Below are 18,215 nucleotides of genomic sequence, written 5' to 3' on the forward strand. Positions count from 1 at the left end.
TGGTTATTGAAGGTGTACTAAGAGAAAAATATACATTTCTTTTTAAGATTTATGAAAGATTATTATATGGTTATTAGTTTTTTTTAGATCGAGTTATTAATTTAAAAATTGCTAATCTCATGTTGGAAGTAACTCAAGATATGGCACTAATAGCTAGGTATAATATATACACGTGTATTGTATTAACATAAATGTTTACGTATGCAACTTTTTGTCCGTATAGTAAATTTTGTAATATAATTTTTATGTACTCCAGCCTAATATTTTACAACTAAACTATAACATATCTTAAGTACAAAGCCTACACTAAAAACTTTTGTTTTAATTTGTTTAAAACCGAGGAATAATTATGACAAAATATTGCTACACGTATAACATGCATAAAAAACTAGTTTAACATGAATCAAGTCCATATAAAATTTAATTATATAGGATATCCAAATTCTTCCTCCAAAAGATTTCCATCTTACTTAAAAACATAATATTTTACTTCATATGCGCTAGCTAATGCCTTAATTTATCGCGCTGGTAGCTTCTACGATTAGTTGATCCAAGTATTTGACAGTAATGCAGATTTGGATGACCCTTAACGAATTTGAGGCCCAAGGTCTGCTATTCAACCGACAAATTTCCTAGTCAGATTGATATTACGCCTCCCCCGTGCATAAGCACCGGTATACGTACGTTTCCATATACTTCCACATGAGATTCTCTTTCTATTCCTTTTTATAACAATTAATTGCTTCTATTCCTTGTTTTAATAACAATTATTTGCTTCTATTCCTTTGACTATCATATCCCCTAGTTTCTTCACCTTCCTTTATTTCTGTGCCCTTTCCTCGGTCTTGCTACCCCCTTATTGATTAACTCTTCTCCACTTTTCACTTCACTCCATTTTCACCTTCTCTTCAACTATTCTCCTTCAACAAACAATCTATTCAGACTAATTATAGGTGTGTTAATTGTTATCATCTTGTCGTTCTTTCTTCACTTACTTTTTGTAAGATTACTTGCTTAATCTACAAATAACGTTCTCATGGCATGCATGTTATTTATGAATTAAACACAAAGCTTCTAAGAGTTGAGATTTCCTCATTTTATATTTGTAATGTATTCGTTTCTAAAACCCTATCCATTTCCGTGTAAATGAAGCTTGAAAATGATTGAGACCAAAGGTCTTATGCTTCGGAAACCTATCTGTTTCCGTGCTACATAAGCATATTATGACCTGTATTTTTTTCATTTTTTGTTTTACTGTGAAAGTGTTATGAGATTTATCTGTGTGATTTTATCGAAGCAGAAGAAGGTAATACAATGATGTCGAGTGGATGTGGGAGTGGGCAAGTTTCTGTTCCACCAGGGTTTCGCTTTCATCCAACTGAAGAAGAGCTCCTCTATTATTACTTGAAGAAAAAGGTTTCTTGTGAAGCTATTGATCTTGATGTTATTCGGGAGGTTGACCTTAATAAGCTTGAACCATGGGATCTTAAAGGTTAGAAACTAAAGCTCATATTATTATTATTATCTTCTTTTCTTATTGTTATAATGGTCAAAACTTTTTTATGGGTGGGAATGAAGTAGTATGATTTTATGTCAAATATTTAGTTTAGGGTTCCCACCTGGTTAAATCATAAACTTTGAGAATTTCAAATGAGATCCTTAGGCTGATAGTTTTTTCAGTTGAAACTACTTTAGATTAAATTTGAAACTATTGTAATTTGTTTACATGTAGATCTGGTTACTGTTGCATCAAACTTCGTTCGTTTTTTTGTTAATTGCAATATTTTGATTTTGGTACCATCTAAAACCATCTTTTTTTTCTTGAAGGGCACCATCTAATACACATCTTTGTTCATTAATATAATATATTTTCTCCGTTACGAATTAAATGCAACAAATTCACCTTTTTACTATTAATTCACACTTTCGACTTTAACTAAGATTTGTAATTTATGCATAATGAAAAGCATAGTCAAGTGGTGTCTTGTTAGATTCGTCTTGTGACGTAAATGTTTATAATTCTTAGTTATATGTATTTATAGATATTTGTAGTCAAAATAATGTGTCGTGATGCGTAAAAGTGCATTTGTTGCTTTTAATTCAAAACGGATGAAGTATTATTGATGAGAGAAATTTCTAAAGATAAAAAGTAATATTGAAATCATACATTGAGCAATCCACATCTTAGTTCTAAATTTTCTCTTTGTAGAATAAGCAAAAAATTAATATTCATGGCTAACTGTGCAAAAGTTAAATGACATTATCGATCTTGGATCCCAAAATCAAATTGATGCTGCAAGATCTGCAGATTTCAATGTGGCATCTCGAGGGTTTCATTATTTCTTACGCATGAATTGCTTCTTAAGGTCCTATGTTGTTATCATCACCAAATGGATCTGTAGTGCTCTCTACCTTACCTAGACTCGAATGAGGTTTAAATAAGTGTCAGACTCAATTATTTTGTTCGAAATTCCCATCTTTTTATTTCCTTTTTCAGAGTTTCATACTCAAGAACGTATGAAGAAGTATTATAAGTTCATAACTTTTCTGAGCTCCAATAGATTATACCTCATATCAAAATTACAAAGCTGGTATATTGTAAATACACATTGTATGAAACCAAGGAGATGTGTTCCCAATAATATATTATTTTCTATATATTTTTATGAATAGACGTGATCAAGTTATAATATTTAGTTTGACTATAGAAATTAAACAATTGAATATGTATTTCAAGATGAAAGGAGTACATGATGATAATACTTAAAACATGGTACTATAGATAGATGCAGGATAGGATCAGGACCTCAAAACGAGTGGTATTTCTTCAGCCACAAGGACAAGAAGTATCCAACAGGAACTCGGACTAACCGTGCTACTACAGCTGGATTTTGGAAAGCAACAGGAAGAGACAAGGCAATCTACCATGGAAATGCAAAGAGAATTGGTATGAGAAAAACCTTAGTGTTTTATACTGGACGTGCTCCTCATGGTCACAAGACTGATTGGATTATGCATGAATATAGACTCAACGATGACCATCCTCAACTTCAGGTACTTTAAAGCATTAACTACTTTATTTTTTCATGCACACAAGTATTACATTAACATCGTTGAACTTACGTTTATTATGTTAATTTAAAATGTTAGCTCATTAGATATTTGGACTGAGTAAGATTATCAGTGTCAACGTGCATACTAAGTCGAACGAAAATCGAAGTCCCCATGATGATTGCACAACCCACATCTTATTATTATGATTATTATTATATTCACATGATAACTGATACGTATTTTTTCCTGAAAGGAGACTTGTAAATACTTAAATTTACCAATATGTAACATTGCAGACTTAGTTTTTTTTATTTTTTATAAGAAAATATTATAAGAAGTGTATTTGAAAAACAAAGAATAAAACATTTTACATGAATATATTTTTTCTTGCGTGTAAATAATATAAGATTGTCAAAGTACTATACACTACCTCCGTTTCTAGACAAGTGCAACAATTTGATTTTTATGCTTGGTCATGCATAATATTGACAATTAATATCTCTAATTAGGTCTTTACAAAAGTTATAGAAATTTGATTTTATAAAATATTCATTGCAACAAATCCAACATCTTATATGATCATTTTTGTTTTTATAATAAAAATATACCATCACAGTAAGACGTGTGAATAGTACCAAAATGAGAGTATCACCTATTTTTACTATCAAAATCTACTTTGACTTTGGATACTTAATTTATGTTCCTTTATTGTTCTTTATTGACCTTGATGAAACCATTTAAACACATTTGATGTCCCTCTATTTTCTCTTGCTTTCAAAACGTAAATATAAATTTAAATTCCTTTATATGTATAATTCCTCTTTAACTTTTCTTCCTTCATCTATTTATCTACACAAATTGGCAAAGAAGAAAAAGATTGTAGGTAGTACACTATGTTGCACGATAATAATGGAAGTTGCATATCCAATTTGGGCGAATATTTCATTTTCCATCTCAGTGCATATAGTAGTACATAATATTATATACTCCTTCCTTCCTTTAATATAGTACGTATTTCTCATTCTTCACAAGAATTAACAAAAGTGAAACTTATTATCTTTTACATTTTATGATGTACTTCTATTCGAAATCTACTTGTTTTTTCATTTATTTAATAAAAAATGAAATGTATTAAATAACCAATACGGGACAAGTAAGTAGAAGAAAGTGAAGAATTTTGAAATAAAAGAAATACAAGCAGCAGTAATAAATAATGAGGGAGATGGGTCAAATTTGAAAATTTTTTAAATGTGCGTAGGTACAAATTTATACTAATATATTGAAAGGTGTTACTTAACAAGGAACTGTTGCTATGTGACGTTATCCCGTAGAGTGTTGACTTCATATATTCTACATATAATAATAAATTAGAAAATGCATGGTATAAGATTTGATACCATGACTTCAAGCTTGTATATACTAAATTCTTAATTAGCTACTAAACCAATTAAAGTTTGGTGTTATAATTGTAAAGTAAAATACTAATAAATGAAAATTATGATTACCCAGAGCATAGTCCAGACCTACAAAATAGTTATCAAGTGAAAATTAGGTTGTTGGTCCACACCTTGGGTCATCAATTATATGTATTATAATATTAAATTAAGTGAAATATGAATTTGTTTTATATAGTTAGAGATTATATATGATTGTTTGCAGTTTATGATTGCAATTTTATCTAAAAATACTCGCTCTGATTTTTATTAGTTTACTTACTTTTTTTTGTTGTCATTTATAAGTTTATCCATTTTTTTCTATTTTTGAAGTGGCCTGTCAATTTTATATTAATATCTTTATAAGAAAGTATATCTCCTTCTACGACCCACATACATTTTTTTTTTGATTATCTTTACAATAAATTAATACTTTTTTTTTCTTTTGATAACCCACATACCTATTTCTCCTAAAACTCATTGCGCAAAGAAGTTGGTGAACTAAAAATACCGAAGGGACAAACTTGATTGTTTTTTGGCACATAATTGTTAATCAAACTAATTTCTAAAGTAATTTACTTGATGAGATTTAAGTTGGATTTATTATTATTCACTATTAGCAAATTCTTTCAAAAATGAATTGTACTTAAGATTATAAGATCGATGTTTTGTTGATTAAGTTTCGTGCCCAACAAAATTCAGATGGTTAATTGAAGAATTTTGTAATATTTAAATTATTTTTTATCTTTCTTAGAAAACTCTATTTTTAAATAAATAAAGAAAATTGGGGTATAATTGTCTTATAGGGGATTGAAGTCTTGAACAAAAATAAGTTAAGTAATGAAGAGTTAGAATAGTAATAGATGAACATGACTTTTCTCTTTTTTGCTTATTTTTTATGGTAAATGGGACAATATATTAAAAGAAGTTAAAAGAATTTAATAGACATTCAAATGACGCAGTAGCCACTAGCCAGGCTTTTAGGCCCGATATTAAAACGACATACTTGTTCAAAATTTATGTCTGAAGAAGCAATGTTATATTCCTCTCATGGGTTTTTTTCTTTTTTTTTTTTTTTTGCTTACTTTGTTAACATTAATTGTGAAATTGGAGTAGTGGCAAACTTTTCTTCTCCGTCTTTTCTCTTATAAATTTCAACATTGATTGTTCAGCAAGAAGATGGGTGGGTGATTTGCCGAGTATTCAAGAAGAAAAATCACGGTAGAGGCTTACAATCTGAACTACTCGAAGAAGACTGCGAAAATTATGGGGTCAATCACCCCGCCTCAAGTCACATGATGAAGCCTAGTAGCAATATGACCACCTCAAGTACTACATTATTGCCACCAAGGCAAAATGGTTACAACATCCAACCATCTATGTTTCCTAATAACTACACTGATTACACTCTCGAAAGCACTATGCATCTCCCTCAATTGTCTTGCCCTGACTCGGTCTCACCCAATGGTGGCGCGCTCTTTACTACCATGGATAATGTACTTAGATTAAGTACGTTATCATCTGGGGGAATATTGAGTGCTCAGCACTTGTTGGCGGCAGGGGTCACAGAGCGATTAGCAACCGGCGGCGAGTGGGGTTTTTTGGACAAGCTTCTTGCTAATTATCAGAGTTTGGAACAGCAGCAGCAGTTGCAGCAGAGGGAAGCATCACATAACAAGATGGTAGCTGCTAATCATGATGTAGCTGGAATGAGCTCAACTAATGCTCTTCAACATCCGCATAAGTTTCCCTTTCAATATCTTGGTTCTGAATTAGATTTGTTAAAGTTTTCCAAGTAATAGGATTGCCTAACCTTAGCTTGAAACAAACAGGTCTTATGACTTATGTGCAGTTAGTATGTGGAATATATTGATGCTAAGCAATCAAATAAGAACGAGATATGTTTTGCTTATGTTCTCTTACATTTCTGTTTTGAGTCTGTTTATTTTTCTGTCATACATCTCTTTTGACTATTACTCATCTGTTTCTTTTTGTTCTTACCAATTGCTATAGTGGCGATGTGAGCATGTCGAATCAGGAATGAATTCCTCATCCTCAATTTAAACCCCTCTCTAGCTCCCATTAATTTCCTTGGTGTTAACTTGAGCGTAGGAAGGTTAGCGGATAAGTTTGATAACGAAGTTCGACAAAAAAGCCTGAAATGATTTTTACTAATCGGGCCGACGGAGTCTGATTGCTTATTGTGATACCTTTCTGGAAGCGGAACGGGCCAACGAGTCAAACTCACTGCTATGCTATGACCTATAAGCTTTTTAAGCCATCCGAGTTCGTTTGAGGCCCGAAATTAGCATTTTAATTATTTCCGGATTTTATTATTTCCTTAATTTCGTATTAGGGTTTTGTGTTAAGTATTTAAACATTATTAGGTGATTATTGGGAGGCAGTTTTTGACTTTTAATAATATCACATAGTTCCTACTCTTTTTTGGTGGATTCCGGAGTTTTTACAGATTTATCGCTTGCAAATCTGTTCGTTCTTGATCGAGATTAGCGCTTGTTTTTTTCCATATTTTCATACTGCGTCATAACTACTTTCTATAAGAGATCATATCAAGTAATCATCTTGATGTTATCTTAGTCGTCCAATATCCTTGATTAGTTGATTATCACCCATATGGCCATATCTTGTACTATCTTTCTTGTTATTATTCTACCTTGTATATCATAATATATTATTTTCCTTTGCTTAGTTACCTGATACTCCTTGTACTATAGTCTATACTCTATATATATACTATACCTCTCATATTTTTGAATAAAAGTTTACTTCAATTGCACATGGTACCCGAGCAGTAATTCTACCACCTCCCGAAAAAAATCTCACAAGTTTCGGCCTATCCTTCCTCCTACCATGGCAACTGAAATAATCTGAGATTTAGCTCACAACATGAAGAAACTGTAGAGAGAAGAAATTCTCATTTTCTGTTATTGAATGAATGTAACTGAATGAATCATTACAAAGGAAGGGAGGAGAGTATTTATACAAAACGTTCTTCTAGATTTGACCATATTTCTTGAGCTGAATCAAAGTATAAGATGCTTCTAGCAATAGGAACATCTAAAACTTGAATAAACCATAAGATAAGAGTAATATTACATCAGTTCCAGGGTTTGAACAGTGAGATTCTGCCTTAGGTTTACTGATTGAACCATCTATGAATCCTAGCTTATTTTTGGCTGACAATCCTATGATCACTGACCTTTTCCAATCATTATATCCACTTCCAGAAAAAGGTGTAGGAACTAATCTGTATTGTGAATCACTAGGATGTATAAAGTAAGGTGATGAAGGATCTTGAGCAGGATCTAATGTAAGTCTATTCTGAGAAGCATTAGTTTCATCAACCTCGGGCATTTTGATGATTTGTGATATGAATTCAATCAGATTTGACAAAGAATCAAGAATTCACAATATAAATTAAAGAAAGGAAGGATTCAAGCAGATTGCAAGAAGAATTTGAATAAGAATAAAAAAGATATATGAAATGAAGAAATCAAAGCATTCAAACACTTCAAACAACAAAAGTTTGAATAATTCAAGAACGAAATCACACCTGATTAGCAACTGATTATTCAGATTTGTGATGATTATAGAATTGTGAGCAAGAGAATCAATTTTAGAAGAACTTACAGTTTCAGATTTTAGCTCAGACTAAGATTTTATGCAACTGATTTGCAATTTTGAACGACTGAAGAATTTTCCAGATTCAACTGATTTGAATCGAGAAATTGATGATCATAAACTTCGCTGAAGAATGACTAAATTAGTCAAAAGAACAAAGTAGCTCTGATACCATGAAATAATCTGAGATTTAGCTCACAACATGAAGAAACTGTAGAGAGAAGAAATTCTCAATTTCTGTTATTGAATAAATGTAACTGAATGAATCATTACAAAGGAAGGGAGGAGAATATTTATACAAGAGGGTCTTGCTCAGCATAGTTAGTTATAACTAACTCTAACAGAAACTAAGCTGAGCTCTAAAATACATGGTTATGCTAAGCTAAGCTATACTATTGCAAGTATATATTTAACAGCAACCAAGACCATTCCAAATGATGTTGAACCTAGCTTCCTCCCCCCTTGTTCTTGTTAATCTCACTAGTATTATCAAACTTAATACCAACCTTAACTACCTCTCATGGAAGCTTCAATTAAAAGTTATCCTCATCAGCATTGGCTTGTTTAAGTTCTTGGATGGTTCCCACCCTTCTCCATCCGAAATTATTACCTCCACAACCATTCCTCTCGAAACCACCACAAATCCCGCCTATAACACTTGAGTCCGTCAAGATAAACTCTTGTTTGGTGTCTTACTTGATACTCTTGAATCGACCATGGTTCTCTAGTTTCCTGCGCCACCACGGCCAAGGAGGCTTGGGACATTCTTGCTTATAATTTTTCTCGTTATACTCGTGGCGGTCATGCTAAACTTGTCAAAGCTAACATCAAATCTATCACCATAAATAACAAAAATATTTCGGAGTATGTTAATTCTTTTTGCATTTAATATGTGCCAATGAACTCGCGGTCCTTGATGATCCTTTAAAGCTGGATGAATTGATTGAATGGGTCCTTGAAAGACTCACCAAAACTGAATTTAAATATGTTGTTGATTATGCCAATGATAGAGATACTCTTATTACGTACCTTTTGACGAGGTTCTTGAGAAACTCTTGCTTAAGGAAGGTGTTCTCCTAGCCGAAACTCAACCCATTGCCACACTTCTTATGGCTTCCGTTCATGCCACTACCACTTGTGCATACCATCCCCCACTAACCACCCAACATACATCAGCCATCACCCCTCCTACTCATCCTCTAAATCCACCTCCAACACCTACCACAAACCAATTTATCCTTCCGATCGACAAACCTAAAGGTCAAGGTTATAAAGGTAAGTGTCAACGGTTCCTTACTCTGGTCAGTCTCTCTACCAATGTGCCTCATTCCAACAAAAATTACCTCATGCCAAACCCACCCTCCCATCAAATGGCTCTCAACCACCTGCACAAGCTTATGTTGCTACTGCCAACCTCACGCCAAGTACCACCTCTTGGCTAATCGACATCAGTGCCATGCACCACGTCCCTCATGATCTCCTCACCCTTGCTCTCCATCATCCTTATGATGACACTGAGGAAATTGTCATAGGTAACAGTTCTGGTGTACCCATTACCCAAACCGAATATCTTACTATCTTGTCTACTCCTTCACAATCTATTCATATTTTCAATATTTTATGAGCCCGTAATATGAATTGTAACATTATCTATATCTCCAAAATTTGCCTAGGTAATGATCTTCTTAGTGAATTCTCGAATCATTCTTTTTCTTTGAAGGGTCACCTTATGGGGGCACTTCTCCTCACGGGTCCAACTAAACATGGAGTCTATGAATGGTCTCTGTATGTCTTCCTCAAAAATCCTAGCTCTTTCTATAATCAAATCACCGGCAATAAATTGGAATCGTAGACTTGGTCATTATCCATCTGTAGCTATTTTCAAATACATCATTTCTGATTTTAATATTCAATTAGTTTTCAATTTCCTCTCCTTGGATTGCAATGCTTGTTATTGCAAAAAGTCATAAGCTTCCTTTTGGTTAATCTACTTTAACCTCTTATTCTCGTCTTGATATTGTGTTCGCTGATTTATGGACCTCTCTCATGTATTCTATTGATGGTTTTAAATACTATGTTATTTCTGTTGACCATCACACCAAATATATATGGTTTTATTCAATCAAAAACAAATCTAACACCAAAGCCCTCTTCATTCGCTATAAAGCTCGTGTTCAAAAGTATTTTAATACTCCAATTAAAGTACTATATTTCTATAATGGGAGAGCATATGAAGCTTTAGCCTCTTTCTTAACCATTAACGACATCTTTGACCTCACTTCTCCTCTTCATACTCGTGAGTATAATGGTTTTGTCGAACGACGACATCATCATATTCTTGAAATCGGCTTATCCCTTCTTATTACTCATGCCCCATTACCTCTCACATATTGGTCATGATATGCTTTTTCAACTTCATGCTATCTTATCAACCATCCGCCTACTCCTAAATCATCTCATAGATCTCCCCATCATTGTCTTTATCAAACTCCACCTCACTACCTCAAACTTTGTAGATGTGGATGTTTATGTTATCCATGGTAAAAACCCTATACCTCTCACAAACTTGATTTTGAATCTCGCCCTTGTATATTAGTGCTTGTTTGATTGACATTGTTTAATATGAGAAGTTAGAATTCCTATGAATTGGAATTTTTTGTTGTTGTTTGGTTGACAAATTCATGGAAAGTAGAAATTCCTATGAAGTTCTAATTCCCATAAAATGGACGTAGGTAAGTGGAAATTTCCATGACAACTTTTGTTTCCCATGAATCACCAAACAACATTTAGCAAATCCTAGGAAACACAATTACATGGGAAATACACTTCTAAGGAATTTATACTTTCTACATTCACCAAAAACAAGCACTTAGTTGGCTACTAAGAAACTCAAAGCGCCTATCATTTCCTGACCCACTCACTATTCTTGTATTTACTTCTAGGCATGTTAAGTTTGTGGAAACTGATTTGCCTTATGCCACTCTTACAAAGCAACCCAACTTAGCCCCTCTTCCCAACGCAAATTTCTGGTTCCGTTACTCTTCCTATTCTCCAAAATCCAATTTAAATGCCCCAATGAAAAAGCTCAAACTCCCTCTCCCACAACTCACCTCTCTCCCCTCTATCATATCCCTCTCTCATGGACACACCTAATTCGTGTCTTTCTGGCCCAGCCAACACATCCCTCATCTATTCCTCCCTATCCCACCGCTGCTACTATGTCCCATACTATGACAAAAACCACCCCACCCTACTCCTTCCACCATGTCCCAGCAGGCCCACACTAACACAAGCCTAGATCCAAACATGTCTCCCATGAATCCCACCAACTTAAATACATCACCCCCCCCCCTCTTCCTCACTCATTCCGCCAACCTAGAATCTTCCTTCGCTCCGCCTAATCTGCCATTGGGTATAATTACCAGGTCTAAAAAAAACATTTTCAAGTCTAACGCAAAAATGTTCACACTACCATCATTTGAGACGAATACATTGTACCAAAAACCGTTACCCAACTCAAATACATCCCCCCCCCCCTTCCTCACTTCATAATCTTGGTACTTAGGATTTAATATCTCCGGATACGGCTCAGAATGTTGTAAAGTTTAAATAGATTTTTCACATTAAATATACAAACAAGATGTCGTTGATTGTTACAAAGCTCGCTTCGTTGCAAAAGGTTTTCAACAAAAGGCCTGTCATTGACTATACAGAAACCTTCAGTCGAGTTATCAAACCTACTACCATTTACACTCTCCTAAGTCTTTTTATTACTCAAAATTGGCACCTTCACCTACTTGACATTAACAATTTATTTTTACATGGTACTTTCCATGAAGAAGTATACATGGCTCAAGCTCCTGGTTTCATTGACTCTAAATTTCCTTCTCATTTGTGCATTATATTAAAAAGATATTTATTTATGGTCTTAAGCAGGATGCGCGTGTCTGGTATACTGCAGTCACCAACTATCTTGTTGGACAAGGTTTCAAACAATATGTATAGGATACATCTCTACTTATCCATCACCATGCTACTAATTCCATTTATCTTATTGTGTATGCGGGTGATGTAATTATCATTGGAACTAATCTTACTCACCTTGATCAGTTTATTAAGTCCTTAACTCACCTTGGTGTGGAAGTCATGCCTACCTCCCAATGGTCTCTTCCAATTAAAGTCAACAACGATATAATATCGACTTACTTGGCAACTTGGGCTGTTGGGCATGCTTGACACCAAACTTGCTCCTATGCCCATCATCACAACTCAACACTTCATTCTGGGTTCCGTTGTCATCCTCGACGAACTGAAGGACTGCCATGCTGCTGCAGGTGTCACGCTTACTCGGCAATGCCGTTAACAAGTTCCAATTTATGCACCGCCCTACCTTAGATTATTGGGCAGCTCTCAAGCGTCGTATACGATACTTGAATGTTACGATTTGGCAAAAAAATCCTATCCTATTATTCGCCAATCTGATCATATATCGAATCATTTTTTTTTCCTATTCAGATATCTCAGGTCGGTTATCCAAAAAGTTGAATTTTCGAGTCGAATACGGATCAAATTCTTTTAGGTTTTCGATGTCTAAAGATCTGGTTTATTAACTTTTATGGTATACTAGTTTTGAAACCCTTGCGTTGCACAGGTTTTGCAACTTTTTTGTTAACATAGTTGATTTCTTTTTGATATGAAATGAGATTTTTCAACACAATTGTTACATAATTTCTCCATTCTTTTCCTATTACAACAATTACCACGTTGAGTAGTTTCATCTATTCGAATCACTTTACTTTTGGGAAAAAAAGCAACTTTAGTTGACAATATCGCCTTTACTTTATGTTAATAAAACTATCATTAATTAATCAAATTACCACATAAAGTTGTGTTTACTTTATTAAGGATTTACTTATTCCCTACTCTACTTTAACCCTCTATTCTAAACTACCCTTTTTTATTTTCTTATAAACCATGCCCAAACTCATTGTTGCAGTAGAAAAAGATAGAAAAATAATATTTGTCGTTGTACTTTAATTTCTAGATTTTTTATTATGATATATAAATTTTATATTTTTAATGTTCAATTGATTATTTTGGCTAAGTCTATTATTAAATAGTATCCCAATAATTGGAATGACTAACAATAGCTAACACATTTTCAATATGAAAAATACTTGAATAATAGTTTAACAAAGTAAAGGGTAAAAAATTCAGAGATGGAGGACAGAAAGAATAGATAAAATATTTGAGTGTCAGCCACAACTTCAACATTTAATTAGTAGAACATAAACACTAATCCATATAGAATAGAAGACGGGAAAGCAAAAAAGAAGATCATAATGATGGTATCATAAATAAATTAAATTAAATACAAAAGTAACCTCTATTAATAATCGAAAATACTATTTAAGAGAAAAAATATATTGTTCAATCATGACCATATCAAGACTTATCAAACTTCCCCTTTTGTTGTGATCTGCAACCTCAAATAGTCTAGAAACTCGAACCTTGATTTTCCTATTAGTTTTAGTAAAATGAAGTTCATGTTGAAAAGAATAAGATCTGACATATAGATATATGAAAAATAAAAACATAATAATTATTTATACAACAAATATTTTAGGAATAAAATAATTAGTCAATTTCATAATACCTCTACAAAGTCATTGACAAACTTTCATTTGATTTTTCATGTAATGTCATCATGGTATACTATAGGTTTAAAACTATATGTTTGTATTTTTTATCTTTATATAACTCAAATTTAAAAGTATGATTTTGAAAAGCATAATTGCTATTGTTACATATACTACCTCCGATTCCTAAAGATCTTCCTTGTTACCGTGACTACAGATACCAATGAGAATTAATTTGTGTGGGGTGTGGGATGGGTAAAGTATGAGAGAGAAAGGGATTAAGATAAATAAACAAATAAAAAGAGGTTAAAGTAGGAGAGAGAAAAGGAGTAAAATTGAATTAATTGTGTAATGTGGACCATATGATAGGGACATGAGAGGGTAAAAAGGGAAAAAAATTCCAAATAAGGAATAAAGTAAAAGAGGGAATATCTTTTGGAAACGCACTTAAACCGAAAGAGGGAAGATCTTTAGGAAACGGATGTAGTAATACGCTATTTTTATACTTAATTTTTTATGTATTTAAAATAAATAATAAATAATATGTTATTGTGCATCTAAATAAATATATTTTCATAAGTGGTAAAATTATATTGTATATGGAACTTATTTCGAAACATATTTCATACACTATCGATGGTAAAGAAATATAATATTCTGAATTATGTAGCAAAAGCTATATTCAATTTAAATAGTTGAATAATTTAAGCTGTTTATTCAAAATCAGAATGTAATATCACTTATTAAAAACACCTTATATGTATTTATATCTATGTTAAACACTATTTTTTTTGAAAAAAAATTAAAATTAAAAAGAATGACATGTCATGCTTAGATGAAGCTCTCTATAATATTTTAAGGTTGTTTTTGTAAAATCATACTCAAATTTTTTCATCATATCGCTATAGATTATAATTTTTCTTGTAACAACAAAATTTCCTTAATAATTTTTGTTGGAATACTAAATTGTTTAGATTCAGTTGAGTGAGCCTGGTGTTTGGATCCTCTAGAGTTCTAAAAGAACTCTACAATGTGGAGTTTGAGCAATATCAACCATTGAATAAAAAATCAATAGCTCATATATTTTCTTACCAAAATCCACTCTATTTTTTCTCATCAAAATCCACCCTCTTATATCCTCTTTTTCACCAATACACGCTCTTGATTTTAAAATGTATGGTTCATATACAACTCTACCTTGTAAAATTTTATTAAAATTTTAGAGGATTCGAACTCGTAAGACTGAGATTTTGAAAGACAATATGTTTAATCATGTAAGTTGAACCTATGATAAATTGTTATAGTCACATACAATACACTATAGTTATAACTATTATTATATTTATCTAAAAGACTAAATAATGTCTTACCATTCATCTAGTTAAATATATTTTTATGAGTTGTAAAACTATATTGTAAATGAGTCTTATTTTGAAATATATATTTCAATCAAATGGTGAAAATTATAATGTTTTGAATTAGGTAGCAAAAATTACATTCAATTTATACAATAATAATTTAGGCTGTTTATTCAAAATAAAATTCTAATTTCTCGCTATCCAAAACTCCTTTTATGTATTTAAATATATGTAGGACTCTATTTTTTAAAATATTTAAAATAAAAATTAATGACATGATAATCCTATGTGGCGCTCTCTGTTTCATAAGTTGTAGAACAATATTGCAAATTGATCTTATTTCGGAGCATAGTTCGAGTACTATCCAATGGAACAAATATTAATTTTCCAAATTACGTAGCAAAAGTTATACACAATTTACATAATATAATAATTTAGGTTGTTCATGTAAAATCAAACTCTAATTTTAGCTTATCTAGAACTTCTTATGTGTATTTAAATCTATGCAAAACTCTATTTTAAAAATATTTAAAATAAAAATTAATGACATGACAATCCTACTTGGAGCTTCCTATTTCATAAGTTGTAGAACTATATTGTAGATGGATCGTATTTCAGAGCATATTTCGAGCACTATCCAACGAACAAAAATTATAATATTTCGAATTACGTAGCAAAAGATATACATAATTTACATAATATAATAATTTAGGTTGTTCATGCTAAACCAAAATTTAGCTTATCTAGAACTCCTTATGTGTATTAAAATCTATGTAGAACTCTATTTTTATAAAAGAGTTCTCGTTATCCAAAACTCCTTCTATGTATTTAAATATATGAAGGACTCTATTTTTTTAAACATTTAAAATAAAAATTAATAATATGGTAATTCTACGTGGCGCTCTCTATTGCATAAGTTGTAGAACTATATTGTAAATTGAACTTTTTTCGGAGCATATTTCGAGCATTATCCAATGAAAAAATATTATAATATTTCAAATTACGTAGCAAAAGTTATACATAATTTACATAATATAATAATTTAGATTGTTCAAGCAAAATCAAACTCTAATTTTAGCTTATCTAGAACTTCTTATGTGCGTGTATTTAAATCTATGTAGAACTCTATTTTTAAAAATATTTAAAATAAAAATTAATGACATGACAATCCTACGCGGCACTCTCTATTTCATGAGTTGTAGCTAGATCTATTTTGTAAATGGGTCTTATTTTGGAGCAAATTTCGAGCGCTCTCCAATGAAACAAAAATTATAATATTTCAAATTACGTAGCAAAAATTATACACAATTTACTTACTTTAATAATTTAGGTTGTTCATGCAGAATCAAATTCTAATTTTAGCTTATCTAGAATATATTTATATCTATGTAGAACTCTATTTTTAGAAATATATAAAGTAAAAATTAATGACATGACAATCCTAGGTGGTGCTCTATATTTCATTAAGTTATAGCTAGAACTCTATTGCAAATGAATTTTATTCCAGAGCATAATTTGAGCACTATCCCATGGAACAAAAATGATGATATTCAAATTACATAGCAAAATTCATACATTATTTACATAATATAATAATTTAGGTTGTTCATACAAAACAAAACTCTAATTTTAGCTTATCTAGAACTGCTTATGTGTATTTAAATCTATGCCGAACTCTATTTTTTAAAAAATTTAAAATAAAAATTAATGATATGACAATCCTACGAGGCGCTCCCTATTTCATAAGTTGTAGAACTTTATTGTTAATGGATCTTGTTTCGGAGCATATTTCGAGCACTATCCAATGGAACAAAAGTTATAATATTTCAAATAACGTAGCAAAAGTTATACACAATTTACTTAATATAATAATTTAGGTTGTTCATGCAAAATCAAACTCTAAATTTTAGCTTATCTTGAACTCCTTATGTGTATTTAAATCTAAATATGTAGAACTCTATTTTTAAAAATATTTAAAACAAAAATTAATGATATGAAAATCCTATGTGGCGCTCTCTATTTCATAAGTTGTAGAACTATATTGTTAATGGATCTTATTTCGGAGCATATTTAATTTCGAGCAGTATCCAATGGAACAAAAATTATAATATTTCAAATTACGTAGCAAAAGCTATACACAATTTACATAATATAATAATTTAGGTTGTTCATGCAAAATTAAACTCTAATTTTAGCTTATTTAGAACTCCTTATATGTATATAAATCTATGGAGAACTTTTTTTTTGTAAAAGATTAAAATAAAATTGATGACATAGCAATCCTCGTGGCGCGTTCTATGGCCTCGAAATCTTGAGGAGCTCCCAATGCTCCCGAAAAGTTCCTCCTATATATATATATATATATACGAGTTTTAATTTGAAGCCCGTGCGTTGCATGGATTGTTGTTTATTTTAATTTTTGCAATTTTTTTGTTAACATTATTGATTTTTTGTTGCTGTGAATTGAGATTTTTCAACACTACTGTATTAATATACTTCTTCAATTCTATTTTTAGTGTAACAATGGTAGTTTCATTTATTGGAATCGTTTTACTTTTGGTATAAAAAAAAGCAATTATAGTTGACAACATCGCCTTTATTTTCTGTTAATCAAATTGTTTCATAAAGTTACTTTTACTTTATTAAAGATCTGCTTATCCTTTACTCTATTTAACCAATCTGTGCTAAACTACCTTTTTTTTTCTTCTTATTCTCTTAAAATCATGCTCAAACCCAGTTGCAGTAAGAAAAGACATCATACTTTAATTTCTAGATTTGTTATTGTGATATATAAATTTTTATTATTTTTTATTGTTCAGCTAAATATTGTAGCTAATTCTAAATTTAAAAAGTATCCCAATACTCCCTCCATTTCCTAAAGATCTTCCTTGTTACTGTTCCTACATATACCAATGAGGATCCATTTGTGTGGGGTGTGGGATGGGTAATTATGTAGGAGAGAGAAAGGGATTAAGATAAATAAACAAATAAAAAGGGGTTAAAATAGGAGAAAGAAAGGGAGTAAAATTGAATTAATAATGTAATAGTGGACCATATGATAGGGACATGAGAGGGTAAAAAGGGGAAAA

General features: G+C 31.6%; 1 protein-coding gene across 1 annotated transcript; it reads left to right on the top strand.

Moving 5' to 3' along the window:
* The first annotated feature begins 809 nt into the window (after positions 1-809).
* LOC104895537 (NAC domain-containing protein 76) lies at positions 810-6,399 on the top strand. The gene is made up of 4 exons (XM_010682082.4): positions 810-953; positions 1,301-1,492; positions 2,783-3,054; positions 5,660-6,399. The coding sequence occupies exons 2-4, from the start codon at positions 1,315-1,317 to the stop codon at positions 6,284-6,286; spliced, it is 1,077 nt and encodes a 358-aa protein (XP_010680384.2). The 5' UTR covers positions 810-953; positions 1,301-1,314; the 3' UTR covers positions 6,287-6,399.
* The last annotated feature ends 11,816 nt before the right edge of the window (positions 6,400-18,215 follow it).

This window comes from Beta vulgaris, chromosome 1, assembly GCF_026745355.1.
Source record: "Beta vulgaris subsp. vulgaris cultivar EL10 chromosome 1, EL10.2, whole genome shotgun sequence".
In the NCBI taxonomy this organism is placed as follows: Eukaryota; Viridiplantae; Streptophyta; class Magnoliopsida; order Caryophyllales; family Amaranthaceae; genus Beta; species Beta vulgaris.

Bases quoted from the DNA above. Each gene is read 5' to 3' on its own strand.
- LOC104895537 (XM_010682082.4), top strand. From the start codon at position 1,315: ATGATGTCGAGTGGATGTGGGAGTGGGCAAGTTTCTGTTCCACCAGGG. The intron at 1,493-2,782 runs GTTAGAAACTAA...ATGGTACTATAG, and splicing joins TGAACCATGGGATCTTAAAG to ATAGATGCAGGATAGGATCA. The intron at 3,055-5,659 runs GTACTTTAAAGC...TTGATTGTTCAG, and splicing joins ATGACCATCCTCAACTTCAG to CAAGAAGATGGGTGGGTGAT.